This window comes from Serinus canaria, chromosome 25 (assembly GCF_022539315.1).
Source record: "Serinus canaria isolate serCan28SL12 chromosome 25, serCan2020, whole genome shotgun sequence".
NCBI lineage: Eukaryota > Metazoa > Chordata > Aves > Passeriformes > Fringillidae > Serinus > Serinus canaria.
This window is the reverse complement of record NC_066338.1, coordinates 14,452,694-14,479,588: the sequence shown is the minus strand read 5'-3', so window position 1 is coordinate 14,479,588 and position 26,895 is coordinate 14,452,694. Positions and strand designations below refer to the sequence as shown.

The 26,895-nt window shown below is 56.9% G+C and overlaps 3 protein-coding genes across 16 annotated transcripts; 1 reads left to right on the top strand and 2 right to left on the bottom strand.

Moving 5' to 3' along the window:
- Positions 1 to 1,653: 1,653 nt before the first annotated feature.
- On the bottom strand, positions 1,654 to 4,832 carry LOC108962035 (erythroblast NAD(P)(+)--arginine ADP-ribosyltransferase-like). 2 transcript variants are annotated; one of them, XM_050983771.1, is made up of 3 exons: positions 4,687 to 4,832; positions 3,198 to 3,994; positions 1,654 to 2,141 (listed from the first exon to the last, which is right to left on the bottom strand). In XM_050983771.1, the coding sequence occupies exons 1-3, from the start codon at positions 4,746 to 4,748 to the stop codon at positions 2,056 to 2,058; spliced, it is 945 nt and encodes a 314-aa protein (XP_050839728.1). In that variant the 5' UTR covers positions 4,749 to 4,832; the 3' UTR covers positions 1,654 to 2,055. The 2 variants fall into 2 exon arrangements, with proteins under 2 accessions (XP_050839728.1, XP_050839729.1); XM_050983772.1 differs by having other exon boundaries at positions 4,610 to 4,823.
- Positions 4,833 to 15,927: 11,095 nt separating this feature from the next.
- Positions 15,928 to 26,633, bottom strand: MAF1 (MAF1 homolog, negative regulator of RNA polymerase III). Its single transcript, XM_050983782.1, has 8 exons — positions 26,342 to 26,633; positions 25,134 to 25,298; positions 23,165 to 23,293; positions 21,652 to 21,796; positions 19,719 to 19,840; positions 17,409 to 17,528; positions 16,344 to 16,460; positions 15,928 to 16,265 (listed from the first exon to the last, which is right to left on the bottom strand). The coding sequence occupies exons 2-8, from the start codon at positions 25,214 to 25,216 to the stop codon at positions 16,244 to 16,246; spliced, it is 738 nt and encodes a 245-aa protein (XP_050839739.1). The 5' UTR covers positions 25,217 to 25,298; positions 26,342 to 26,633; the 3' UTR covers positions 15,928 to 16,243.
- Positions 17,537 to 19,707, top strand: LOC127060459 (filaggrin-2-like). 13 transcript variants are annotated; one of them, XM_050983764.1, is made up of 3 exons: positions 17,537 to 17,749; positions 17,802 to 17,827; positions 17,929 to 19,707. In XM_050983764.1, exons 1-3 carry the CDS (start codon positions 17,554 to 17,556, stop codon positions 18,649 to 18,651), a joined length of 945 nt encoding a protein of 314 aa, XP_050839721.1. In that variant the 5' UTR covers positions 17,537 to 17,553; the 3' UTR covers positions 18,652 to 19,707. The 13 variants fall into 13 exon arrangements, 6 of the variants coding, with proteins under 6 accessions (XP_050839721.1, XP_050839720.1, XP_050839725.1 ...); XR_007779565.1 differs by having other exon boundaries at positions 17,539 to 17,645; positions 17,724 to 17,853; positions 18,008 to 19,707; XR_007779562.1 differs by having other exon boundaries at positions 17,539 to 17,671; positions 17,724 to 17,853; positions 18,008 to 19,707.
- Positions 26,634 to 26,895: the final 262 nt, after the last annotated feature.

Below are 26,895 nucleotides of genomic sequence, written 5' to 3'. Positions count from 1 at the left end.
GCTGCAGCCAGTCTCATCCACAAAATGGCGGCTCTGCCTTTTATCCCCCTGGAGTTGCATCGGCCAAATGCAAATCCATAAATAGTCATACATACACAAAAATATTCTTTTTATATCCCTGGCCCCTCCCACAGTCTGCCAGTTGACTCTTCCTTGCTGTCCATTGGTGGACACATTCCTGCAGTCTGATTGGAGGTGAGATGTTGCCATGCCACGCCTCCCCAGCAACGGGGTTTGCCCTTTCCTAACTGCCCCATGCAGGGGGCACAGGTAATTGCCCTCTCTCCACATGACCCTGACAGCCCTGACAACCAGGGTCATCTGGTGGCAACAATACAGAGGGGGAAAAACGACTATGGGGAAAATTAGGGGTGTCCAAAAAACAAACCACAATACCATAACCATAAATTCACAAAATTCGTTTTAAGATACACAAAATACTCACCCTTTAATTGTGAGATTCAATTATCATGTTAACCATCAATAACAAAGCTGTGGCTGCCCCACCCCTGGAAGGGTTCAAGGCCTGGTTGGGCGGTGCCTGGAGCAGCCTGGCCCAGGGGAAGATGTCCCTGCCCATGTCAGGGCTGGCACCTGGACGGGCTTTAAGGTCGCTCCATCCCAAACCATTGCAGAGCCCCCGGGGCCGGGATGGGGCAGGGCGGGCGCTCGGCAGCGCCACCAGCTCGTGCTGCCGCCTGCTGTTGGCACCGGGAACTGCAGCTGGGGGCGGGGCATGCGCAGTGCCGCTGATTTCCCGCGCTCACTGCTGCCCTCCAGTGGACAATTCCCGAACTGCACCAGCCAGAATTCCCAAATCCCAGAATGGGTCAGGCTGGAAGAACCCAGAGTGGGCACCTGGACCAACATCCCAGATCAGACAGCATCATCCCTAAGCACAGGACTGAGTCCAGAGCACCCAGACCGGGATATGGCACTGGGCAGAACTGGACACAGCACTGGACAGAGCTGGACGTAGCGCTCCTGATGTGCCTCCCTGGGAAGGGCAGAGGGGCACAAACACTGCCCAGTTTCCTGGCCCTGCTCTTCCTGATGCCCCCTGGATCCCTTCTGGCCCCAGGCCACACAGCCAGCTCCAATGGCCAACCACCAGCACCCCCAGGTTCTTCTCCAGAGCTGCTCCATCAGGTCCCACCCAGCCTGGTCTGAGACTGGGGACTCAGGACCTTCCCTTCCTTTCGAACCTCCCAACTTCCAGCCTTTAAGGTCTCCTTGAACTGCAGGATATGGCAGGATGCTCTGCCTGGAATGTGGCCAGTGGTCAATGTCCCATTTATGGTCATTGGGGCTGCGTTGGGAGGGGCCTTTGGGACTGATTTTGGTGCTGAATTGGGCTAAAACCATCCCAAATCACCAACCTCAAACTGACAACTGAGGCTGAAGCACCAGAGCTGGGCCTGGCCATCCATCAGCTGAGCCTGGGAATGTCTCAGACAGAGATTCCTCTCCCCTGTTCCTGCTGGAAATGGAATGTGTGTGAGGTTCCTCCCTCGGGAAGGGGTTGCTCCCTGAGTATCCTCCTCGAGGTTGAGTGAAAGAGACATTCCCATGATTTTTGGTGTGGGGAGTGACATTGAGCCCTGCATAAGAATTGTCACCTTTTTCTGGCTTGGTCAGATTTATTTAATGGAATTGTTTTGATAGAATTATTTATTAGAATTGCTTTGCACAATGATACTGATGGCCACAGTGGTCCCAGTGGCTGTTGTACCTTTGTGGCTCAAGGAGTCTTGGTGATCAAGGTGGCCACAGTGGCCTTGGTGGTTACAGTGACCATGGTGGCCAGAGTGGCTGTGGTGGCAGCAGTTGCCACCGTAACAGTGGTGGCCCCAGTGACCTCATGGTGGCAATAGCTGCCAAGGTGGCCAGAGTGGCTGTGGTGGCCTTGGTAGCCTTGGTGGCCTCGTTTCTCTGGGGGTCATGGTGGTCATGGTGATCGTGGTGGCCACAGTGATGACAGTGACCTTGGTGCCAAGGTGGCCATGCTTGCCACAGTGACCACAGTGACCTTGGAGGCCGTGGTGGTCTCGTAGCTCAGAGGATCCCAGTGGCCACTGCCAGGGTTGTGGTGGCCAGGAGGAGTCCTCCGACATGGAAGGGGGCCCTGGGGACGCTCCCACCTGGGGGACAGAGAGAGGAACGTCAGGGGGATCATAGGGGGATTGAGGGGGGTGGGGGTGACATAATCGGGGGATTAGGGGTGACAGGAGAGATGGGGGCCATGAGGTGTCAGGTGACAGGCTGATGGAGGGGGCACGAGGGGCTACAGGCACCAGGGAGGTCAGGGGGGTCCTGCTGGGCTTAGGGATGACAGGGGTCCCGGAAGTCAGGGTGCCATGGCAGGTGACAGGGGGTGACAGGGGTTCAGGGAGTGCCACGAGGGGTCCCAGCCCACCCACATCCAGCACACAGGGCCTGTCCCCACAGCGCTGCCTTTGGTGGGGAGTGACAGGATCGGAATGGGGACATCCCTGTCCTTGTCCCTGTCCTGGTTGTCCCCTGGCCGGGGTGTCCCTGACCCCTCCCAGATGTGGGGGTCCCCATCCCTGTGCCCCGTCATGGGCATTCCTGTCCCCATGCCTACAAGGGGTGTCCCCAAACTTGGTGTGCCCAGCATGGGCTGTCCCTGTCCCCAGTCTCTCAGTGAGTGTCCCCTCCCCCTGTTCCCTGTCATGGATGTCCCCTGTCCAGAGTGGGTGTCCCCAGCACTGGGTGTTGCTGTCCCCCCACCCCCAGGGAGTGTCCCCAGCACTGAGTGTTGCTGTCCCCCCACCCCAGGGAGTGTCCCCAGCACAGGGTATCCCTGTCCTTGTTCCAGCAGTGGGTGCTCCTATCCCCACAAACACAGTGGGTGCCCATGTCTCTGTCCCCCATGCCCAGTGAGTGTCATTGTCCCTGTGCCTTCTTATGGGCCACCGTGGGTGTCCCCATCGCCCCAGGCTGTCACCTGTAGTGTCCCCTCCCCCTGTTCCCTGTCATGGGTGTCCCCTGTCCACAGTGGGTGTCCCCAGCACTGGATGTTGCTGTCCCCCCACCCCCAGGGAGTGTCCCTAGCACAGGGTATCCCAGTCCTTGTTCCCAGCAGTGGGTGCCCATGTCCCTGTCCCCCTATGTCTCAGTGAGTGTCATTGTCCCTGTGCCTTCCTATGGGTGTCCCCATTGCCCCAGGTTGTCACCTGTAGTGTCCCCTCCCAGCCACTCGCAGCTGTATTTGCTGAAGGTCCCGGTGGAGCGGAGCTGGATCCATGCACTTTCCCCTTCCTGGCTTTCTTCGACGACCTCAAAGGTCTCAAAGGGTGGGATCAGCACCTCCTTCTCGCCAGGATAGCTGGAGAATTCCCGGATTTCTGCACCATGGCACGTGTGCACATGGAACACCGTGTCTCTCCCAAACATCTGGGAGAGTGTTTCACTCTGTGACGCCGACGTGAATTGACCGAACCGGACAATGTCACCGTGCTCTGCCTTGAACATGACCCCGCGCACCCCCCGGTACACGTTGTGACACTGAGGTCCCCGAGTGTCCCTCAGTGTGGCCAGTGCCTGGGTCAGCAGGAAATGCAGCGTTTTGAAGTGGAAGTTGTCCCGGTATTCCTGGCTGGAGGACCCAGCCGTGCGCACGGCCGCGTTGAACTCTCTGTACACGTCATCCATCGTGTAGGCCATGAGGGCGATGGCCTGGGCTGGGGATGACAGAGGGGACACAGGGGACCCCCGACTCTGCCACTTGGCTCTGGCCTTCACCCAGGCCTGGGCAAAGAGAGGGTTCTGCTGGAACTCGGAGCCGTTGAGGGCCGGCAATGCCGCGGTCATGGCAGGGCCACAGCCCCGGTACTGGTCATCGAAGGAGTCCTGGGCCATGTCCAGGGTCACCACCTCCACAGCTGTGGTGGCCACGGTCATTGCCAGCAGTGCCAGGGTCTGTGCCAGGGGGGCCATGGAGTGGAGAGGCCACAGGGACCAGGGTGGGACACTGGGGGACACAGAGGGGACACAAAGGAGACACAGGGAGGGTTCCTCAGTGAGGGACTGGGCAGGGGAGTGGGGCCAGCCCAGGGGAAGGGAGGCACTCCTGGCCAGCAGACCCCTGGGCATGTCTGGGGTCCCTGATCCTGAATCCTGGGGTTACTTAGACCTCCCCAATGCCCCCAAGCCCCCCGGGGACCCCAATCCCAATCCCACAGTACCATGGACCCCCAGAAGCCCAATCCTATTCCCATAACTACAAGTCCCCTCACTTCCAGCAGGATCCTGACCCAAATCCTGGGGTCACTCCCTGAGTCCCCCAGGGTCCCCCTCAGCCAGTCCCCAGACCCCAATCCCACTCCCAGTCCCCAATTTCTTCAGTGTCACCCCAGAACCTCAACCCAAATCCAGGCATCACGCCCTGCCCCCACAGTGTCTCCCAGCCCCTCCATGACCACAATCCATTCCCACCATCCTGTTCCCCCCCTCATTTTCCCCCAGCGCCCCCCAGTACCCCAATCCCAGTTCTGTGACTCCCCCAGTGTCCCCCAAGCACCACAATCCCAATCCCACTGTCCCGTGTCCCCCCCAAGTGTCCTCAGTATCCCTCCAGCCCCGATACCAAAATCAGCTGGAGTGAACTCCCTGATGGAACTGGAGGTATCAGAAATCCGGAATTCTTTATCAGCTCGGACTCACAGCAGATCTCTCCTGGTCCTGCAGGTCAGGGGGGACTTTGCCATGGGGTATTTATCCATCATAATTATAAATATTCATTAAAACGTGTCCCTTACCAAGTACAGACACTTTGCTTTTCTTAGAAATAAGTTGCATGGCTCCGCCTCTTTCTGGAAATCCCTTTATGGTCCTGGAGATTCCTAAAAATGACTTTTGTCACTGTTGTTTTCACTGAGTGCCCCAAATATCCCAGATAACCTCGCCTCAAACTTTCATTTCGGCAGTTGCTGCTCCTTCTGTGTTGCAGAAGTTGCCAAAAACTCCTCACCGGGGTTCCCTTTTTCTGTTCCTCCGCGGGCTCCAGCCACATTTGCCCTGCTGTGTCCACACTTTTACATCCTTCTGTGGTTTTTTTGCTAGTTCATCTTGAAGCCCTGTCCAGCAAATTCAGGGGAACTGAAACTTTCTATTCTCTCTCTTATTTCTCACCCCCGAGACCCCCAATCCCACGGTCCCCCCAGTGCCCCCCAGCCCCACTCCCAGCTGGTCACAGAGCACAACAATCACCCTGCCAAAAAGGGGGCCAAGTTTTACTCTGTGGGTTCCAGTTCTCCCCAGTTCACCTTTGAACTCTCAGTCTGCCAGCCAGTGTTGGGAACTGCTCAAGGACTGGTCCTGCACGACTGGGGGGCGTTTCACAGCTCACAAACCAAACGGGTGCCACTGAAGGGTCAAGGGAACCTGCAGAATTGCAGCTGGCTGTGACTCCAGAGATGTCACCTCTATAGCAGACATTTCAAACTGATTTATTTGTTTTGGTGGTGGGGTGGGTTAGAATCCTTAAAATCAGAGGGGTTTTGGGAAAGCTGCAAAAGGCAGGACTCAGAGACAGCAGAACTGCAGTTGGAGCTAAGTGGTAGCCGTGAGATTTGTCAGCAGAAAAATTACATGAGAAGTAGAAATGTAAGGACAAATAGAACAATGGTCTGTGTATTAACGCTTGGCTAGAATAACTCCATGAGCTACTCCTTTGGTTTGGAAAGACAGATGTCTACTAAGGAAGGCAGGAGCCTCTCTTGAAATGGAAATTGCAAATCTCACCCCTCCCTCCTCTGAAATGCTATAAATTTTAAATTAAGGGGCTCTCAGGCAAAAAATATGGAAGCAGGAAATAACAGTTCTTTAATAGGGAAAAAAATACAAAATATAAAATAAACAATGTAGTAAACCAAAACAACACTGACAGAGTCAGAACACAACCTGACACCCTGTTGGTCAGGGTGTTGATAGCAGTCCAATTGGAATTGTGGCTGCAGCCCTCCTGGAGTGGCAGGGGTGGTTCTGCTGGAGCAGGGATCCTGTAGTGTTGCACTGAGTTTTTACTTTGCAGTTATTGTTTGATTTGTTCTTTGGAGTTTTTTCTCCCCCTGCTTTTAGAGGGACACAGACTTGTCTTGTTATTCAATTGAGACAGGTGTCTTATCTTTTTGCAACTTAGCTACTTTTCTGCCAAGTTTCAAACCCCTTCCTCCCACATCCAGTTGTTAACCCCTCCTGTCCCAAGCAGTTTTCCTCCCTTGTATTCCCTGCCTCGAGTTCCACCCACAGTTCTTACGTTGTATCCTCCCTTGAGACCTGCCCCCCTTTATCAGCTGCTGATTGTCCCCAGCTCCTTGCCTGGGACCCCGAGACTCGGGGAGTGTGACACCAAATAAAGTCACCCAGTGCCACCCCTTGAGTGTGACACCAAATAAAGTCACCCAGTGCCACCCCTTGAGTGTGACACCAAATAAAGTGACCCAGTGCCACCTCAGGAGTGTGACACCAAATAAAGTGACCCAGTGCCACCCCAGCAGTGTAACACCACATGAAGTGACCCAGTGCCACCCCAGGAGTGTAACACCAAATAAAGTGACCCAGTGCCACCCCAGGAGTGTAACCCCAAATAAAGTCACCCAGTGCCAACCCTGGAGTGTAACCCCAAATAAAGTGACCCAGTGCCACCCTTGGAGTGTGACACCAAATAAAGTGACCCAGTGCCACCTCAGGAGTGTGACACCAAATAAAGTGACCCAGTGCCACCCACAGTGCCACATGAGTGCCGCACCCAGGAGTGTAACACCAAATAGCACCAGTGCCACCCCAGGACTGTAACCCCAAATAAAGTGACCCAGTGCCACCCCTGGACTGTAACCCCAAATAAAGTGACCAAGTGCCACCCCTGGAGTGTAACCCCAAATAAAGTGACCAAGTGCCACCCCTGGAGTGTAACACCAAATAAAGTGACCCAGTGCCACCCCTGGAGTGTAACCCCAAATAAAGTCACCAAGTGCCACCCCAGGAGTGTAACACCAAATAAAGTCACCCAGTGCCACCCCAGGCCCGTGCTGCTGCTGTCCTTTTTGTTCCGTGCTGGGCTTCCACTGGTAGCTGGGATTCTGCGGAGCCCCAGAAAAGGAGGACTGTCACCCCCCACATGTCACCACCTAGCCAGGACGTGTGACACTGTAGAAAGGTGAAGTTTTCTTCTGAAGATCTGTGGAAGAGGCAGCTGTTTTTCTGGGAAACCCAGTGCAGAGGCCACGCTGGTGTTCCAGAATCTCCAGATTATATCTAGGTAGCAATGCTTGGCTCCTCCCTCTGGGCTCTCATCTCCCAATGGGATGCTGTAGCTCTTATCAGCCATGCAGGGACATTCAATAGCCTGTTATCAGCAGGTGTCTCCCCGGAGGGAGGAGTGGTTGTGGAAGAGATAAAGAAAACTGCCCACTTAACAGGAGACAACTGCCATACAGATGATAATAGAACAATTTGCTTGGCAATCCCGGACATTATCCACCCCTTATTCTATTTCCCTCTGCATCACAAGGAAACCTTACACACTGTTCTCACTTAAGGCCGGGTTTCCCTGTGGTACACCATGGCTTTCTCCATCTTTCTGCATTACCCACCAAGTGTAACCAGGTCCTTGAGCAAAAACAATCCCACAGATGGGTTTGTCTTTGCCTGAGGTGGGATTAATCCAAACAGTCTTTCCTGAAATACCTTTCATGTGTACAACAGGGACTTTATCTCCACACACTGTGTGCAAGGGTTCAGACTGGGCAGGACCAGCTTGATTGATGGACCCTCAGGTGTTGTCCATCCAGGTGGCCTTTGCTAAGTTCACTTCCCAGTTTCCAAAAGTCCCCCCCTAAGTACCTTCAGGGTAGTCTTGAGTAGTTCATTGCACTGTTCAACTTTCCCAGCAGCTGGTGAATGACAGAGGATATGATAGATCCATTCAATGCCATGCTCCCTGGCCCAGGTGTTGATAAGGCTGTTGTTGAAATGGGTCCCGTTGTTTGACTCAGTTTTCTCAGGGGTTCCATGTCTCCACAGGATTTGCTTTTCAAGGCCCAGGATGGTGTTCCGGCCAGTGGCGTGAGGCACAGGGTGGGTTTCCAGCCACCCAGTGGTGGCTTCCACCATGGTCAGCACATGGCTCTTGCCTTGGTGTGTCTGGGGCAGTGTGATGTAGTCAATCTGCCAGGCCTCCCCATACCTGTACTTGGACCACTGCCCACCATACCACAGGGGCTTCACTCCCTGGGCCTGTTTGATGGCAGCACACGTCTCACAGTCATGGATAACCTGAGAAATACTGTCCATGGTTAGATCCACCCCTCGGTCTCGTGCCCACTTATAGGTGGCATCTCTACCCTGATGGCCTGAGGCATCATGGGCCCACCGAGCTAGGAATAACAATCCCTTGTGTTCCCAATCTAGGTCTATCTTTGACACCCCTATCTTTGCAACCCGGTCTACTTGCTCATTGTGTTGGTGCTCCTCATTGGCTCTACTCTTGGGGACATGGGCATCTACATGGCGGACCTTCACAGGTAGCTTCCCTACCCTAGCAGCGATGTCTTTCCACTCATCACACCCCAAATTGGTTTTCCCCTACGCTGCTAATTAGGCTTTTCCCACCTCTCCAACCATCCCCACAGAGCATTGGCTACCACCCATGAATCAGTGTAGAGGCAGACCTTCGGCCATTTCTCTCTCTCAGCAATGTCCAGGGACAGTTGAACAGCTTTGATTTCAGCAAGTTGGCTCGATCCACCTTCTCCTTCGGTAGCTTGAGTGACCTGTCGTGTGGGGCTCCATACGGCTGCTTTCCACTTTCGGTTCATCCCTACGATGTGTCAAGAACCGTCCGTGAAAAGAGCGCAGTGTGTTTCCTCTGCTGGTAATTGGTTGTATGGTGGAGCTTCTTCAGCACGTGTCACTTGCTCTTGTTCCTCTTCATCAGCGAGACCAAAGTTCTCACCTTCCAGCCAGTTTGTAATTATCTCCAAAATCCCAGGGCGATTCAGGTTTCCAATACGGGCTCGCTGTGTGATGAGGGCAATCCATTTGCTCCGTGTACCATTGGTGGCATTGTGGGTAGAGGGAACCTTTCCTTTGAACATCCACCCCAGCACCGGCAGTCGGGGTGCCAGGAGGAGTTGTGCTTCTGTACCAATCACCTCTGAGGCAGCTTGGACTCCTTCACAGGCAGCCAGGATTTCCTCCTCTGCGGGAGTGTAGTTGGCTTCGGACCCTCTGTAGCCTCGGTTGCAGAAGCCCAAGGGTCATCCTTGAGTCCCTCAGGTACTTTCTCTGCTGGGGGTTACGTTTCTCAGGTGAATTTATTTGGATTTTTGTTGGAAAGGTGCTGGGGCATGGGGGTGGGTTTATAGATGAAGGGACAGCAATTAAGACACAAAGGAATGTGGCTGACTGGCTCTGGCATTCCCATTAATTCATTTTGGTGCTTGGGAGTCCCACCTGGGCGTGAGCTCTCCTGCTGGGGATTATTTGGGAATTGTGGTGTAGGATTGACAGGAGAGGTGTAGCAGCTGACCAGAGACTTGGCGGGGCAGTGGGGGCTGGTTTTCTTCCTGCCATTTGTGGGACCAAGGACAGCAATTGCATGCTGCAGGAGCTGAGCATTACTGCTCTGGTGTAGCCATGTTATTTTCTGAAAAATCCCTTTGCCAGGATTTTTTCTCTTGAGAAGCTGAGAGGCCTCAGAAACGAAATGTAAACAATAATTATCTGCTGCTGTGGAATGAACCAGATGCATCTGTGATTGGTCTCCCCTGGTTGTTTCTAATTAATGGCCAATCACAGTCCAGCTGTCTCAGACTCTCTGGTCAGTCACAAGATTTTATTATCATTCCATTCTTTTTTTCCTTTTCCTTGCAAGCCTTCTGATTAAATCCTTTCTTCTATTCTTTTAGCATAGATTTAATATAATATATATCACAAAACAATAAATCAGCCTTCTGAAACAGGGAGTCAAGATTCACGTCTCTTCCCTCATCCTGGGACCCCTGTGAACACCAGCACACTCTGGGATCTTTGCTACGCTGCCTTTTGGCACTCTGATGGAATCTGCCTGCTTTTCCTGCTTCTACTGCCCACTGCTTGGCAGTGCTGGACATCTTAACCTTTTAGCTTTTGTATTTTTCAGATCCTCTGCTGCATTAGTGTGTAATTCTGAACTCCATACAGAGCATGAGTAAGCTCACTTCATGTTCTGGTTAGACAAAACAATCCTCCCAGGCCTGAGAACCAACAACATCCTCTACCTCAGACCCTGAAAAGTATAAAAGAAAAGTTTATTGGGGCGGGGGAAGTGAACTGGGGGAATAGGACTTCTTTATCTGGAGCGGTAATTGAAGAATTAACCCCTGATATGCAAACAGACCAAACTTCTGTCTGAAAAACTCGTATCCATTGTCCACGGTGGTAGTTTGATGTTTGGCTGCAGTTTTAATACGGAAGTTAGAGTTTCTAGGTTAGTCAGTCACAATGGTTTCTCCCATGTACCCCGTTCTATTCCCTCCAACGGTTCAGCCCTAAAAGTTTACCTCAAAGTTTTCCTGCCACTTGTCTGTCACTCACTGTGTCAGTGTCCCTGCTCCTCCCCTTATTCCCTCGTATGCCCCTGCCAATCCTGGTCACCCTGCCCCTTGCTCCTGTCAATTACTGTCACCGCTCCCCTTGTGTTCCAGAATGTTCCTTGTCAATTAGCCCTGCTTCAATGATTTATTGGTTTAAGAGGCTTCTTCCTTCCCATGAGTGCTCCCTATTGGTTAAGTTATGTGATGTTATCCTCCCCTAAGATCCCCCCCATTGGTCAAAAGTTGTATCCACCCCTTGTTCCCTCCCTCTTTAAAAAGCTCGCCAGACCCCCTCTTCTTTGGCATTTGCTCCTGACCCCCTTCAGGAAATAAAGTTCCCTTGGAGACTCAGGCAAGTGTCCTTTCCCTGCTTCCTCTGCTTCATGTTCCTCGTGCTGAGCCTCTGCAGTGTCACCCACGCCACTGCAATCCTTGCCACCCGGGACAATCTCAGCAGAGATCGGGGGGCAGCCATCCTCGTGCGTGCCCTCTGGCCACCAAGGGTGTTGCTAGCCAGCAGACCTCCACCCCGTGACCGCAGACTGCTCACACAGTCCATCCTGGGTGTAGCCTCTGCGAGGCTTTTGGCAGCCCAGAGTGTATCTATTGAAGGCCTTTAATAAATACTCAGTTTATCCTCACCCCACCCACCATGGGGATCACCAGATCCACTGTGGGGATCATCACACCCGCTGTGGGGATCGCCACACCCACCATGGGGATCACCACACCCACCATGGGGATCACCACACCCACTGTGGGAATTGCTACACCCACTGTGGGGATCATCACACCCACCATGGGGATCACCACACCCATTATGGGGATCACCACACCCATTATGGGGATTGCCACACCCACCATGGGGATCACCACACCCTATCTGTCCCCTCAGCAGAGCCACCTCAGCGCCCCCTGCTGGCCGTGGGTCATTCACGGCAGCGCCTCCTGGTGGCTGAGGGTGTGTCAGTATAGCGCCCCCTGCTGGTCACGAATCCTTCACCTCAGTGCCCCCTGCTGGCCACGGGTCCCTCACCACAGCACCCCCTGCTGGCTGTGAGTCCATCACTGCAGCGCCCCCTTCTGGCCATGGGTCCCTGTCCTAGGGTGACGTTATGATGTTTGTATCCCCACTCATTGTTCTGTTTATGCTGGATATTATGTTCTGTGCCTTCAAGACTGGCTCTAAAGAAAGTTTTGTTTTGGTTTCTTATCAGCCTGCTCCCCCATGGCTGGCAGGACACACAGACAGGGCAGTACATAGTGCTGCTTTTGCTTTTCGCCTGGCTTTTCACTTAGCTCTTGCTTCTGCTTGGTCTTGCTTCTGCCCATTAGTTAGTTTAGCTATAGAGTCCAAATTTCTTCCTGGACTGTTTCTCCTTTCCTTTTTTGGATCTACCCTAACATGCTCCAGACTGGGACCTGGAAACACAGACTTTGCACCTTGTGGCTGCAGCAGCTACCCCAGTGTTGGAGGGACTGATAACAGCAACCACCCCCAGGAGAGACTTTCTGAATTTGTCATCTTTTTCACAGCGGTGAAAGTGATATCATCCGGTATTGTTCATTTTGTGTGCTGGGGGTGCTGTGCCTGTTATCAGGTTCTTTCCACTTCTCTCTGAGGGATTCTTCCTGAACCAGCTGGGGAGAGGGGCTGTGTAGATTTGCTTTTTGGAGGGTCTCCCTTTTTGAGATTTTCTCCCAAATTTGCCCTAAACCAAGACAGTCCCTCCCCACAGCGCCCCCTGCTGGCCACGACTCCATCACTGCAGCACCCCCTACTGGTCATGGTGCCAACCACATACCAACAGAAATCAGTGCTGAGCAGGTGAGAAACACCTGCTCTTGTGGCGTTGTTTGTTCTCTTCTGGTTTTTATATTTCCTAGTAAAAAATAGTTATTCCTTTTCCTACCTTTTTGCCTGAAAGCCACATAATGTTCAGAGTTACTCTGATTTGGAGAGAGGGGTCTTTTCTTTCCACTCCAGGAAGGTTCCTGCCTTCCTGGGCATTTGTCACTTAAACCAAGACACTTCTTGGTGCCCAATATGAGGCTTAAGAGGAAAGGGTGAAAATAGAACAGCTCTCAGGTGATCCATTCGTGTATCAGCCCTTGTCTCCACCCCTGTTCCCATAGCAACCACCCCACTTGTTACATTTTCCCCTCCTCCAGAGCCCTGTCCATCTCCCGGGGCCCTGCCCATTTCTCCAGAAACTTCTCCCTTCCTCACAAGGTGATTGGGCAGGTGCTCCGAGCCCCTCCCTAGCTCTTATATCATTAGTTTTCACCCGTGTCAGTTATGTCCAATTCCCCTCCTCAGTTTCCCCCATTGGTTCTTGTACCTATGTTCCACCCCCTTTATATACTGCTGTTACTCATTGTTCTCTGCCTTTTCCCGCCTGGATCCCCTGGAGACAATGACACAATAAATCTCTGGACTGCACCAGGCGAGTTAAGACCCTCTTTTCTCTCTGGCTTCTCCGTTCTTTCGCCGCTCCCTACGAGGCTGCTTTTAGCCTGTCGAAGGTGCTGCCCAGACGTCCCAGACACATCAGGGTAGTGCCCCTCGCTGCTAGCTGCTGCTGTGTGCCCAGCTAGCCGGCGCCGCCTCCTCCCCGCTCTCAGGGAGTAGAGTGCACTCGACGCAGCAGCGCGGCAGAATGTGTCTGTTAAGAAAATGTGACTATCTTGAAAACCTATAAAAGCAACGCATTGCTGTAATAAATCTCTCTTATGCACCCTTCTGATGGAGTCTTGGTGCTCTGCGCCGTGTCGCGCTCTATAGCGACACTTGGCAGATATTTTATCTTTCAAAGACACCCTACGAGGTCCAGCAAGACCCCGTTGGCTCCTCCACCCCTGGCATCCACTGTTATCCTCCAAAATCCACAGGAATCTGCCGGGCTCTGACTCTCAGTTGTCACTTTGGGGCCTGAACTTCCAATGCCCAGTTCCAGTAGTGAGAGTAAAAACCTGGAACAAAGTGTTCTCCCTCCAGTGGTGGTGAGGGGTCTACAATTGTTAATTATTAAACCAGATTTAGCTAAATCCAGGACTTTCCTTCTCATTTTCCCCCACCAGATTCTCTTCTGGTGACTTTGAACAAGGGCCTGGAGTGACAGCACAAGGCAGAATGGCTCCCCACTGCCAGAGGGCAGGGATGGATGGGATCTTGGGAAAGAATTCCTGCCTGTGGAGGTGGAACAGATTTCCCAGACAAGCTGTGACTGCCCCATCCTTGGGAGTGTCCAAGGCCAGGCTGGACAGGGCTTGGAGAAGCCTGGGATAGCGGAAGGGGATGAACAACACGGTCCTTTAACGTCCCTCCAAACTCAAACCACCCCGAGATTCTGTGAAAACGGGAAATAAAGCGTGAACAGGAGAAAATTGATATTAAAGCCGAGGATAAAGGGATAAAGCAGAGAATAAAGCGGGGCTGAGGCACCCCAGACCCCAACCCATGAGGTCCCCAACCCCATCCCGGGCCAGGACCCTCCCCGTGGTAACAGCGACATCCCAGGGGGATCCCCCAGGAAGTGGGGGAAAATCCCAGAAATCCTTTATTGCCAGGACACTGCAACAGGGTAGAATTCCAACTTTCCAGGAGGAGTTTAGGGGGAAGAAAGGAGCTGGGGTAATCCCCCTGGGGAATTTGGGGGAGCACAAACTGACTTCCTGGGGCTGGGAGAGCTGCTGGTAGGAACACCAGGATCCCCACAGAACTGCCCCCAACTCGGGGGACAGAGGGGCTTTGGGGGGGCTCAGTGGCCCCTCCTTGTGCGTGGCCAGCTGGACCCTGGATCCGAAGTGGGAACAGGGCCAGAATCAGACCCCGGAATCTGCACCTGGAGCAGTCAGGGGGGTCAGGGACTCTCCTGATCCAGATACCATCCAGGATAAGAGTGGAACTCCCCTGTTCCCAAATTCCAATGGAATTCAATTCCCATGGAGGCTGCAGAGGGGACCCCTCACTCCAGATCCCAAGGAAGTTGCAGGTAGAACCCCGCTATGCTCCAGATTCCAGATCCCAAAGGAGATGGGACCCCCCCCTATTCTAGAACTCCACTGGAATTTGTTTCCCATGGAAGGTGCAAGGAGGGACCCCCCAGTCCAAATCCCAGATCCTAAGGGAGGTGGGACGACTCTACTCTAGAATTCCACCAGAATTGGCGGCCCACAGAGGGCTCAGGTGGGTCCCTCTCACCCAAATCCCAAGGGAGGTCCAGGTGGGACCCCCTGATCCAGATCCCAAGGGAGGTGCAGGTGGGATCCCCCAGATTCCAGATCCCAAGGGAGGTGTAGGAGGGATCCCCCTGCTCTGGATCCCAAGGGAGTTGCAGGTGGGACCGCCTGATCCAGACCCCCCTGATCCCCCCCAGATCCCAAGGGAGGTGCAGGTGGATCCCCTGATCCAGATCCCCCTGATCCCCTCCTGATCCCAAGGGAGGTGCAGGTGGGATCCCCTGATCCAGATCCCCCTGATCTAGACCCAGATCCCCAGGCAGGTGCAGATGGGATCACCCTGATCCAGATCCCAGATCCAGATCCCCCTGATCCCCCCCAGATCCCAGGGGAGGTGCAGGTGGGATCCCCTGATCAGGACCCAGATCCAGATCCCCTGATCAGGACCCAGATCCCAAGGCATGTGCAGGTGAGATCCCCCCGATCCAGACCCATATCCAGATCCCCCTGATCCAGACCCAGATCCAGATCCCCCTGACCCAGACCCAGATCCCAAGGGAGGTGCAGGTGGGATCCCCTGATCCAGACCCAGATCCCAAGGGAGGCGCAGCTGGGCCCCGCCAGCCTCAGGCAAGGGGCTCACCTGGCCCAGGTGAGATCCCAGCAGGAAAAGCAGAGCTGGACCAGACGGAGAGCAAAGCCAAACTCTTGAAACACACGGACTCGGGGGGGGGGGGGGCAGGGGGCAGTTCCTGGGGGTGGGAAGGGGGATTTTGCCCCGGGCAGGGCCGGGATGGACGGATGGAGCCCGCCAGGAGCCTGGGCAGGTGGGACGGGGATCAGTGCAGCCGAGGGCAGGAGCCATAAAGTGCAGCGAAGCTTCCGGGGCTCCGGGATTCCTGGGGGGCTCCAGTGTCCGAGGGGGGGACATGGGGACACCGTGACACCGGGGGGGACACGGCTCAGGAAGGACCAGCGGCGCCAGGACAGGGCCGGGTCCTTTCCCCGTTCTGTTCCTGGCTCCATTCCCGGGGCCATTGCTGGTTTGGTTGCCAGTCCCGGTTCCGTTCCTGGTGCCAGTTCTGCTCCTGGTTCCGTTCCTGGTGCCAGTTCTGCTCCTGGTTCCATTCCTGGTTCCTGGTTCTGCTCCTGGTTCTGGTTCCATTCCTGGTTCTGGTTCCGTTCCCAGTTCTGGTTCTGTTCCTGGTTTCTTTCCTAGTGCTGGTTCCATTCCCAGTACTGGTTCCGTTCCTGGTTCCGTTCCTGGTTTGATTCCCAGTCCTGGTTCCATTCCTAGTTCCGTTCCCAGTGCTCATTTGGTTCCCAGTCCAGGTTCCAGTCCCAGTCCCGGTTCCGTTCCCGGTCCCGGTCCCGGTTCCGTTCCCAGTCCATTTCCAGTCCCATTGCTGGTTTCGTTCCCGTTGCCGGTTCCGTTGCCGGTGTCTCGGATCCCGACGGGAATCTCACATGCACATCACCTGCAGCCTGGAATGAGGACGGGGAAGGTCACCTGCCTCACCTGCGGCCACGCCCACCTGCCCCGCCCTGCCCCACCCTGCCCACCTGTCCCCCTCGATGCCGCCGCCCTCGGGGTCGCCGCTGTCGCCCTTCTCGGTGTCGCCCTCTCCCAGGTCCATGTCCAGCTCGGTCCCGGTGTCCGGCCGGGTGTAGGCGTAGCCACTGCGGGAAGGGCCAAAATTCCAGGGAATACCCTCAGGAATGAGTCCTGGAATTCTGGGAATCCCACTGGGAACGGCCCCTGGAATTCTGGGAATCCCACTGGGAACAGGCCCTGGAATTCTAGGGAATCCCCCTGGGTATGGGCCCTGGAATTCTAGGGAATCCCCCCGGGAATGGGTCCTGGAATTCTGGGAATCCCCTTGGGAATGGACCCTAGAATCCCCCTGGGAATGCCCCCTGGAATTCTGGGGAATCCCCTTGGGAATGACCCCAGGAATTCCAGAGAACCCCCTCGGGAACATCCCCTGGAATTCTGGAAATCCCCTTAAAAATGCCCCCTGAAATTCCAGGGAATCCCCTCTGGAAGTGCCCCTGGAAGCCCCTTGGGAAGGGCCCCAGGAATCCTCTCAAGAATACCCCCAGAATTTTGGGGAATCCCCTGGGGAATGCCCCCCTGGAATTGCAGGAATCCCCTGGGGAAGGGCCCCTGGAATTCCAGGGAATCCCCTCAGGAATGGGCCCTGGAATTCCATGGAATCCCCTGGGGAAGGGCCCCTGGAATTGCAGGTATCCCCTTGGGAAGGGCCCCTGGAATTCTGGGGAATCCCTGGGGAACGGCCCCTGGAATTGCAGGACTCCCCTTGGGAATGGTCCCTGGAATTCCATAGAATCCCCTTGGGAAGGGCCCCTGGAATTCTGGGGAATCCCCTGGGGAATGGCCCCTGGAATTCTGGGGAATCTCCTCAGGAACCTCCCCCTGGAATTCTGGGGAATCCCCAGGGAATGGCCCCTGGAATTGCAGGACTCCCCTGGGGAACGGCCCCTGGAATTGCAGGACTCCCCTGGGGAAGGGCCCCTGGAATTGTGGGGACTCCCCTTGGGAATGGCCCCTGGAATTGTGGGGACTCCCCTTGGGAATGGCCCCTGGAATTCTGTGGAAGCGCTGACCTGATGGAGCGGCAGGTGAAGAAGACGATCCTCTTGAGGCGCTTGTTGTAGAAGAAGTAATTGAAGGACCAGAGGCTGCCGTCCTCGCCAAAGGGATCCGAGTCCAGGTCCGGGTTGTAGCTGGCCAGGGAAAAGTGGGAATGTCATGGGATTGGGACAAGTGGGAATGTCACGGGATTGGGAAAGTGGGAATGTCACGGGATTGGGAAAGGTGGGAATGTCACGGGATGGGGACAAGTGGGAATGTCACGGGATTGGGAAAAGTGGGAATGTCACGGGATTGGGAAAAGTGGGAATGTCACGGGATTGGGAAAGGTGGGAATGTCACGGGATGGGGACAAGTGGGAATGTCACAGGATTGGGAAACGTGGGAATGTCACAGGATTGGGAAAGGTGGGAATGTCACGGGATTGGGACAAGTGGGAATGTCACAGGATTGGGAAAGGTGGGAATGTCACGGGATTGGGAAAGTGGGAATGTCACGGGACGGGGAAAGTGGGAATGTCACGGGACGGGAAAGGTGGGAATGTCACGGGATCGGGAAAAGTGGGAATGTCACAGGATTGGGACAAGTGGGAATGTCACGGGATTGGGGAAAGTGGGAATGTCACGGGATGGGGGACAGGAAAAGTGGGAATGTCACAGGATAGGGACAGGGAAAGTGGGAATGTCACAGGATGGGGACAGGAAAAGCGGGAATGTCATGGGATGGGAACAGGAAAAGGGGGAATGTTACGGGATGGGGGACAGGAAAAATGGGAATGTCACGGGATGGGGAAAGTGGGAATGTCACGGGATGGGGGACAGGAAAAGTGGGAATGTCACAGGATGGGGACAGGAAAAGTGGGAATGTCATGGGACTGGGGACAGGAAAAGTGGGAATGTCATAGGATGGGGAAAGTGGGAATGTCACGGGATGGGGGACAGGAAAAGTGGAAAATGCCCAGGACTGGAGACAGGAAAAGTGGGAAAGGGCAGGATGGGATTTGGGACAGAAAAGTGGGAAAGGCTTGGCACTGGGGAACGTAAAAGTGGGAAAATCCTGGGACTGGAGACAGGAAAAGTGGGGAAACCACAAGACTGGGGAATGGGAAAAGTGGGAAAGGCCGGGATGGGACTGGGGACAGGAAAAGTGGGAATGCCACCCCAAATCCTGGCTGGCACGGGGAAAGGGGACAGAAAATTCCACGGGCTGGGAATTCCAAAGGGATGGGAGAAAATGGCAGAAGCTCCATGGCAGTGACACCAACCCCAGTCTGGCTGTGTCCAGGACATCCCAAATCCCAGCTGGATCAGGAAGAGGGAACACCCAAATCTCTCAGGGTTGGGAATTCCAAGGGTTGGGAATTTGTGAGGATGGGAATTCCAAGGGGTTGGGAAACAATGGCAACCCCAGATCCTCCCCATGACTGCAACACTAACCCTGCTCTGGCCACTCCTCACACCCAAAACAGTTTTTATGGAAAAAACGCCTTTCCAGAGGCAGAATTCCTCAGGAAAAGGGCAGAGTTCCATGAGAAAACAGCAAGAATCCCTCAGGAAGGGCTGGAATTCCATGGGAAAAGGCCAGAATTCTATGGCAAACAGCGGAATTCCATAGGAAGGGCCAGAATTCCATGGGGAAAGGTCAGAATCCCTCAGGAAGGGCTGGGATCAGGCAGGGCCAGGATCCCCAGGGATTGTGAGTGGCCAGGATCCCTCGGGAAAAGCGAGAATCACTTGGGATCAGGCAGGGCCAGGATCCCTCAGGAAGGGCCGGGATCCCTGGGATTGGGAGTGGCCAGGATCCCCTGGGATCAGGAGTGGCCAGGATCTCCCAGGATCAGGCAGGGCCGGGATCCCCCAGGAAGGGCTGGAATCCCTGGGGATTGGGAAGGGCTGTGATTTCTCAGGAAGGACCAGCTGCCCCGGGATCAGGAAGGGCTGGGACCCCTCAGGAAGGGCCAGATCCCCTGGGATCAGGAAGGGCTGGGACCCCTCAGGAAGGGACAGATACCCCGGGATCAGGAAGGGCCAGATCCCCCGGGATGGGGCAGGGCCAGATCCCCCGGGATCAGGAAGGGCCGGATCCCCCGGGACGGGGCAGGGCCGGATCCCCCGGGGTCAGGAAGGGCCGGATCCCCCGGGACGGGGCAGGGCCGGATCCCCCGGGATCAGGAAGGGCCGGATCCCCCAGGGTCAGGAAGGGCCAGATCCCCCGGGATCAGGAAGGGCCGGATCCCCCGGGACGGGGCAGGGCCGGATCCCCCGGGGTCAGGAAGGGCCGGATCCCCCGGGATGGGGCAGGGCCAGCCCCAGGTGTCCCCGCACCTGTAGATGTCACACTCGGCCAGGCAGATCTCCTCATCCACCGCGTCCCACAGCAGCGGCTTCAGCGCCTTGAAATCCTCGCGCACGGCCGAGAAGAGGCTGCAGTTCACGGCATTCACCACCTGCAGTGGGGACAGGGGACATCGATTGGGGACAGGGGACACGGAACAGGGACAGGGGACATGGAACGGGGCCAGGGGACAGGGAATGGGGGTGAAATCCTCGCGCACGGCCGAGAAGAGGCTGCAGTTCACGGCATTCACCACCTGCAGTGGGGACAGGGGACACGGGATTGGGGACAGGGGACATGGGAATGGGGATGGGAGACACCGGAACGGGGACAGGGGACATGGGAATGGGGGTGAAATCCTCGCATACGGCCGAGAAGAGGCTGCAGTTCATGGCATTCACCCCCTGGGAGGGGGACAGGGGACACGAGATTGGGGACAGGGGACATAGGAACGGGGAAAGGGGACACAGGAATGGGGACAAAATCCTCACACACAGCCAAGAAGAGGCTGCAGTTCACGGCATTCACCACCTGGGACACAGCAATGGGACAAGGGACATGGCAACAGGACGTGGGACTGGGGACAAGGGACATGGGATCAGAGATGGGGGACATGGGATCCGGGACGAGGGACACGGGGATAGGGGACATGGGAATGGGGATGAGGGACAAGAAGGGGGACAAGGGACATAGAAATGGAGACAGGGACACGGGAACGGGGCACATAGGAATGGGGACAGAGGACACAGGAACGGTGACAAGGGACACGGGAACGGGAATGTGGGACACAGGAACAGGGCTGGCCTGGGAATGGGAATGGGAACGAGGGATGAGGGACATGAGAATGGGAACGGGGCTGGCCTGGGAACTGGGGACACGGGAATGGGGCTGGCCTGGGAACGGGAATGGCAACAAGGGACACAGAAATGGGAACGGAGCTGGCCTGGGAATGGGAATGGGAACAGACGTGGGAATGGGAACGGGGCTGGCCTGGGAACGGGAACAAGGGACACGGGAATGGGGCTGGCCTGGGAACAGGAATGGGAACAAGGGACACAGAAATGGGAACAGGGCTGGCCCAGGAACAGGAATGGGGATGAGGGACGTGGGAATGGGAACGGGGCTGGCCCGGGAATGCGCTGCCCAGAGGCTGCAGACTCCTCCCTCCCAGGAGTGTCCAAGGCCAGGTTGGACGGAGCCTCCAGTGACCGAAGGGGCTCCAGGGGAGTGGGCTCGGGCACAGATCGACCCCCCAGGGCCAGGGAATGCTGTTCCCAGCTGCAGCAGGATGGGGGGATAGGGAGAAGCAATTCCTCCCTCTGGGAGCAGGGAAGGGATGGGAAGCACTCCCAGAGAAGCTGCGGCTGCCCCATCCCTGGCAGTGCCCAAGGCCAGCTGGGAGCAGTCGGGAGTTTGAGGGTTCCTCCTGCTCCAAGCCCGCCCTGCTCCTGCTCCCCCAGGTGAGTCCAGGTGATCCCACCCCCTTCCATGCTCTGTACCCAACCTGTGGCTCTCCCAGTCCCTCCCAGTCCATACCCAGCTCAGGCTGGACTCACAGGGGAACCTGAGGCTCTCCCAGCCCCATCCCAATCCCCCCCAGTCCCATCCCAGTCCCTCCCAGCACATACCCAGTTGGGGCTTGGCTAGTGACTGAACTTGTGGCCCTCCCAGTCCCATCCCAGTCCTTCCCAGCACCATCCTGGTCCCTCCCAGTGCTCCCAGTTCCCCCAGTACCCAGTTGAGGCTGGGCTCCCAGCTCTCCCAGTGCCCCCCAGTCCCTCCCAGTGCCCCCAGTACCCAGTTGAGGCTGGGCTCCCAGCTCTCCCAGTGCCCCCCAGTCCCTCCCAGTTCCCCCAGTACCCAGTTGAGGCTGGGCTCCCAGCTCTCCCAGTGCCCTCCCAGTGCTCCCAGTTCCCCCAGTACCCAGTTGAGGCTGGGCTCCCGGCTGAACTCGTGGCTCTTGGCAGCGCTGAAGTCGTAGTCAGGCCGGAAGGCCTCGTTCAGGGTGGCGATCAGGTAGAACAGCGTCTTGCGGCTGCACGTGTCACTGAGCGGGCCCTCCCCCTGCCTGGGGGACAGCGGTGTCACCAGTGTCACCACAGGGTCACCAGTGTCACCACAGGGTCACCGTGTCACTGAGCGGGCCCTCCCCCTGCCTGGGGGGGACACAGTGTCACCACAGGGTCACCAGTGTCACCACAGGGTCACCAATGGCACCACAGGGTCACCATGTCACTGAGCGGGCCCTCCCCCTGCCTGGGGGACAATGGTGTCACCAGTGGCACCAGGGGGACACCAGGGGCACCATGGGGTCACCACAGGGGCACCAGTGTCACCATGGGGACACCAGTGTCACTGAGCAGGACCTCCCCCAGCCTGGGAATGACCAGAGTGTCACAAGTGCCACCAATGTCACCAGTGTCACCACAGGGACACCAGGGGACAGCGCTCCTGGGGCCATTTCCACAATTCCAGAGCAGCCAATCAGAGCTGGGGCTGATCCCAAACTGCCAGAGCTGATCCCAGAGATCCCGGGCTGATCCTGGGGCTGATCCCCGTGCCCACCCCATGATCCCGGTGCCCATCCCAGTTTCCCAGTACCCACAATCCCAGATTCCCAGTACCCATCCCAGTTTCCCAGTTCCCACCCCAGTGTCTATCCCAGTTTCCTGGTGTCCCTCCCAGTCTCCCAGTTTCCATCCCAGAACCCAGTACCTGTCCCAGTTGTCTGGTACCTGTCCTACAATTCCAGTACCTGTCCCAGTACCCCACTGTCCATCCCAATACCCCAGTACCCATCCCAGTACCCATCCCAGTACCTCAGCGCCCGTCCCAGTACTCCACTGTCCATCCCAGCACTCCAGTGCCTATCCCATTACCCCAGTATCCATCCCAGCACCCCACTGTCCAACCCAGTAGCCCACTGTCCATCCCACTGTCCATCCCATTACCCCAGTATCCATCCCAGCACCCCAGTGCCCACCCCAGTTTCCTGATGCCCGTCCCACAATCCCAGTGCCTACCCCACAATCCCAGTACCCATCCTAATACCCCAGTGCCTATCCCAGTTTCCCAGTTCCTGCCCCAATTTCCCAGTCCCCACCCCAGCACCCACCCCAGTTCCCAGTGCCCCCAGTTTCCAGTTCCCCCAGTTCCCAGTTCCCCAATTTCCCAGTCCCCACCCCAGTTCCCCCAGTTTCCACCTGCCGGGGCTGAGGCCGGAGCTCTGGGGTGGGCTCAGGGCCTCCAGTATCCAGTACCCAGTGCTCCCAGTTCCCCCAGTTCCCCCAGTTCCCAGTGCCCCCAGTGTTCCCAGTTCCCCCAGTTCCCACCTGCCGGGGCTGAGGCCGGAGCTCTGGGGCGGGCTCAGGGCCTCCAGTTCCCAGTGCCCCCAGTGCCCAGTGCCCCCAGTGTTCCCAGTGTTCCCAGTTCCCACCTGCCGGGGCTGAGGCCGGAGCTCTGGGGCGGGCTCAGGGCCTCGAGCGCGTGGGGCTGCCCCTCCTGGCAGAACTGCTTGAAGAGCTGCTTGTCGATCCCCGCCAGCTTGCACGAGTAGCTCTCGATCCTGCGGGATCCCAGAGATCCCAGGAACCCTCCCAGAGATCCCAGGAACCCACCCAAGGAATCCCAGAGATCCCAGAGCCCCTCCCAGAGGATCCCTGTCGATCCTGGCCAGCTTGCACGAGTGCCTCTCAATCCTGCCAGGGGATCCACGGCTGGGCTGATCCCAAAAACCCTCCCAGAGATCCCAGGAACCCTCCTGGGGAGCCCAGGAACCCTCCCAGAGATCCCAGAGATCCCAGGAACCCTCCCAGGGGACCCCAGAGATCTCCAAACCACCCCCCAGGGGATCCCAGGAACCCTCCCAGGGGGTTCTCAGGGATCCCAGAGCCCCTTCCAGAAGGATCCCAGAGATCCCAGAGCCCCCCAGGTCCATTTCTGGGAGAGCTGCAGGGGGGTTTGGGATGCAGCTGGAGGGATGGGAAACAGGGAATGGCTTCCCATGGAAAGCTGGGATTTGGGGCTGGAATTCCCAAAGAATCCGGGGCTGCTCCAGCCCTGGCATAGCAGGAGCTGTCTCAGCGTTCCCAGATTCCCAGGTTTCAAAGGAACAGCGCTCCCAGGTTTCCCAGGGCAGCATTCCCAGATTCCCAGAGCTTTTCCTGGGGCAGCTTTCCGGGCTCCCCAGGGCAGCATTCCCAGGTTTCATGGGGACAGCGTTCCCAGATTTCCAGGAACAGAATACCCAGATTCTCAAGGACAGAACTCCCAGATTCCCAGGGACAGAATTCCCAGATTCCCAGGGACAGAATTCCCAGATTCCCGGGGACAGAATTCCCAGATTCCCGGGGACAGAATTCCCAGATTCCCGGGGACAGAATTCCCAGATTCCCGGAGCTTTTCCAGGGACAGCCTTCCCAGCGTTCCCGGGTTTTAGGGGGGCAGCATTCCCAGTTTCCCAGGGAGAGAATTCCCAGATTCCCACGGACAGGATTTCTAGATTTCAGGGGCAGAATGCCCAGTGTTCCCAGGGCCAGCATTCCCAGATTCCCAGGCTTTAAAGAGGCAGCATTCCCAGATTCCCAGCAAAAGAATTCCCAGATTTCAGGACCGGAATTCCCAGTACTCCCAAGGCAGCATTCCCAGATTCTCAAGGACAGAATTGCCAGAGCTTTTCCAGGGCCAGCATTCCCAGATTACCAGGGCCAGCATTCCCAGATTCCCGGGGCCAGCATTCCCAGGTTCCCGGGGCCAGAATTCCCAGATTCCCGGGGCCAGCATTCCCAGATTCCCGGGGCCAGCATTCCCAGATTCCCGGGACCAGCATTCCCAGATTCCCGGGACCAGCATTCCCAGATTCCCGGGGCCAGCATTCCCAGATTCCCGGGGCCAGCATTCCCAGATTCCCGGGGCCAGCATTCCCAGATTCCCGGGCCAGCATCCCAGATTCCCGGGGCCAGCATTCCCAGATTCCCAGGGCCAGCATTCCCAGATTCCCGGGGCCAGCATTCCCAGATTCTCGGGGCCAAGATTCCCAGATTCCCGGGGCCAGCATTCCCAGATTCCCAGGTTTCAAAGGGCCAGCATTCCCAGGTTCCCAGAGCAGCATTCCCAGATTTCAGAGCCAACATTCCCAGATTCCCAGGGCCAGCATTCTCAGATTCCCGGGGCCAGCATTCGCAGTGCTCCCAAGGCAGCATTCCCAGATTCTCAAGGACAGAATTCCCAGAGCTTTTCCAGGGCCAGCATTCCCAGATTCCCGGGGCCAGCATTCCCAGCACTCCCAAGGCAGCATTCCCAGATTTCAGAGACAATTCCCAGATTCCAGGGCCAGCCCTGCCGGTGTCCCAGTGTCCCTGCCGGTGTCCCAGTGTCCCTGCCGGTGTCCCTGCCGGTGTGCCGACCTGCCGATGATGTGGGCGTCGCCGGTCTCCACGGTCAGCTGGGAGTTGATGGCCTCGAAGCTGGAGTTCTCCAGCAGCTTCATCCTCCCTCCCCCGGCCGGGGAAACTCCCGGGGCCGCTCCCGTGCAGCTCCCGTGCAGCTCCCGTGCAGCTCCCGTGCAGCAGCTGCTCCCCGAGACAGCGGGAGGGAAGGGGGACGTGAACGGTCTGGGACTGGGAACACCGGGGGGAACTGGGGAGGGGAAAATGCTGGAGTGGGAAAAGAGGGGAAATGGGAATGGGAATGGGAAAGGGGAAAAGGAAAGGCAGGAATGGGAAGGGAAATGAAAATGGAAATGGGAAAGGGAAACGAGAGAGGAAATTCAAAAATGGGAAAGGGAGAAGTGTGGAAATGGGAATGGGAAAGGGGAAAATGCAGGAATGGGAATGGGAAAATAGAGAAAATGGAAAAGAGAGAAAATTCAAAAATGGGAAAGGGGAAAATGCAGGAATGGGAATGGGAAAGGGGAAAGGGGAAAATTCAGAAATAGGAAAGGGAAAATGCAGAAATGGGAGTGGGAAAGGGGAAAGAGAGAAAAATGAAGAAATGGGAACGGGAAAGGGGAAAAGACGGAAAATGCAGAAATGGGAACGGAAATGGGAGAGGGGAAAATGGAAAAGCAAATCAAAGGGAAAAGGAGATCAGGAAGAGGAAGTGGAGGAGCAGAAGAGGAGCTTCAAGCGGAGCTGGCAGCGGCACCGCAAAGGGGGAAATGGTGACAGGCGGAGGAGGAGAAGCAGAGAGGGAGGAGGAAGAACAAGAATGGGAAAAAGAGGAGGAAAACGAAGAAAAAAAGCGGGAAAAGGAGGCGGAAAAGTCTCCCCCGGTCCCGGGCGGCGCCACAGGAAGTGCCGTCCCGGCGTGCCCCGCGGGCTGGACTACAGCTCCCACCATAACCCGCGCGGAGACTAAGCGCGACATATTGGCGGACTACAGCTCCCGAAAAGCACCGCGCGGCTAATAGTAGCGCCCCACTGGCGGACTACAACTCCCAGGATGCCCCGCGCGGGTGGGCCAGTCTCACCATTACTGGACTACTACTCCCATCCTGCCTCGCGGCTGCGCGCTGTGCCAGGCCGCGCCTGGGCGGCGCGGGGCACGCTGGGAGCTGTAGTCCGCGCAGCTTGTGGGCGCGGAGAGGAAGGGGCGGCGGGCCGAGCGGGCTTACCGGCGCGTCCTGCTCCCTATCGGTGACTCCTCGCCGTGGCAGCGCCTTCAGGCTCGGGGCGCGTGTAAAGGGAGGCGTCTCCGGGGAAAGCTCGAGGAGGGCGCGTGTGCCGCGGCCGCCGTCCGCCGTCTGGCGCCGGCCCACCGGGCCTCCGCCCACCTCGACATGTCCCCGAGTGCTCGGGACGGCGCGAGCGGCTGAGAGAGATCCTGGGAATCTCCCGGAGCGAGCGGGCGGGCGGGCGACCTTCTCCTGCGGCACCGGACGGCAACAGCGGCGGCACCGCCCCGCCCGTGCCCGCCCCGCCCGAGAGGCTCCCGCGGCCCGCGATCCCATTGGCCTGAATACCCGTCAGTCACCGCCGTACCCGCCTTTCATTGGCTGACACCAACGTCAATTCACGCAGAACCCGCGACCCCGCCTACCGCGGGGGCGCTCAGCGCTCCTATTGGTCGGCGCGGACAAAGACGGGGAGACGGGGGAGCTCCTGTCAATCACAGCGGGGCGGGCCCGAGGGGCGCGGCCAAAGGGCGTGGCCAGGGCGGAACGCTCCT

Coding starts and splice junctions, on each gene's coding strand:
- LOC108962035 (XM_050983771.1), bottom strand. CDS start 4,748: ATGATGGATAAATACCCCATGGCAAAGTCCCCCCTGACCTGCAGGACC. Junction 3,995..4,686: donor AGGACCAGGAGAGATCTGCT/GTGAGTCCGAGC, acceptor TGTGTCCCCCAG/TGTCCCACCCTGGTCCCTGT. Junction 2,142..3,197: donor GCTGGGAGGGGACACTACAG/GTGACAACCTGG, acceptor TCTGTCCCCCAG/GTGGGAGCGTCCCCAGGGCC.
- LOC127060459 (XM_050983763.1), top strand. CDS start 17,549: ATGTCATGGGATTGGGACAAGTGGGAATGTCACGGGATTGGGAAAGTG. Junction 17,828..17,928: donor ATGTCACGGGATTGGGACAA/GTGGGAATGTCA, acceptor GGGACGGGAAAG/GTGGGAATGTCACGGGATCG.
- MAF1 (XM_050983782.1), bottom strand. CDS start 25,216: ATGAAGCTGCTGGAGAACTCCAGCTTCGAGGCCATCAACTCCCAGCTG. Junction 21,797..23,164: donor TCCGGCCTCAGCCCCGGCAG/GTGGGAACTGGG, acceptor GCTGTCCCCCAG/GCAGGGGGAGGGCCCGCTCA. Junction 19,841..21,651: donor GGGAGCCCAGCCTCAACTGG/GTACTGGGGGAA, acceptor TCCCCACTGCAG/GTGGTGAATGCCGTGAACTG.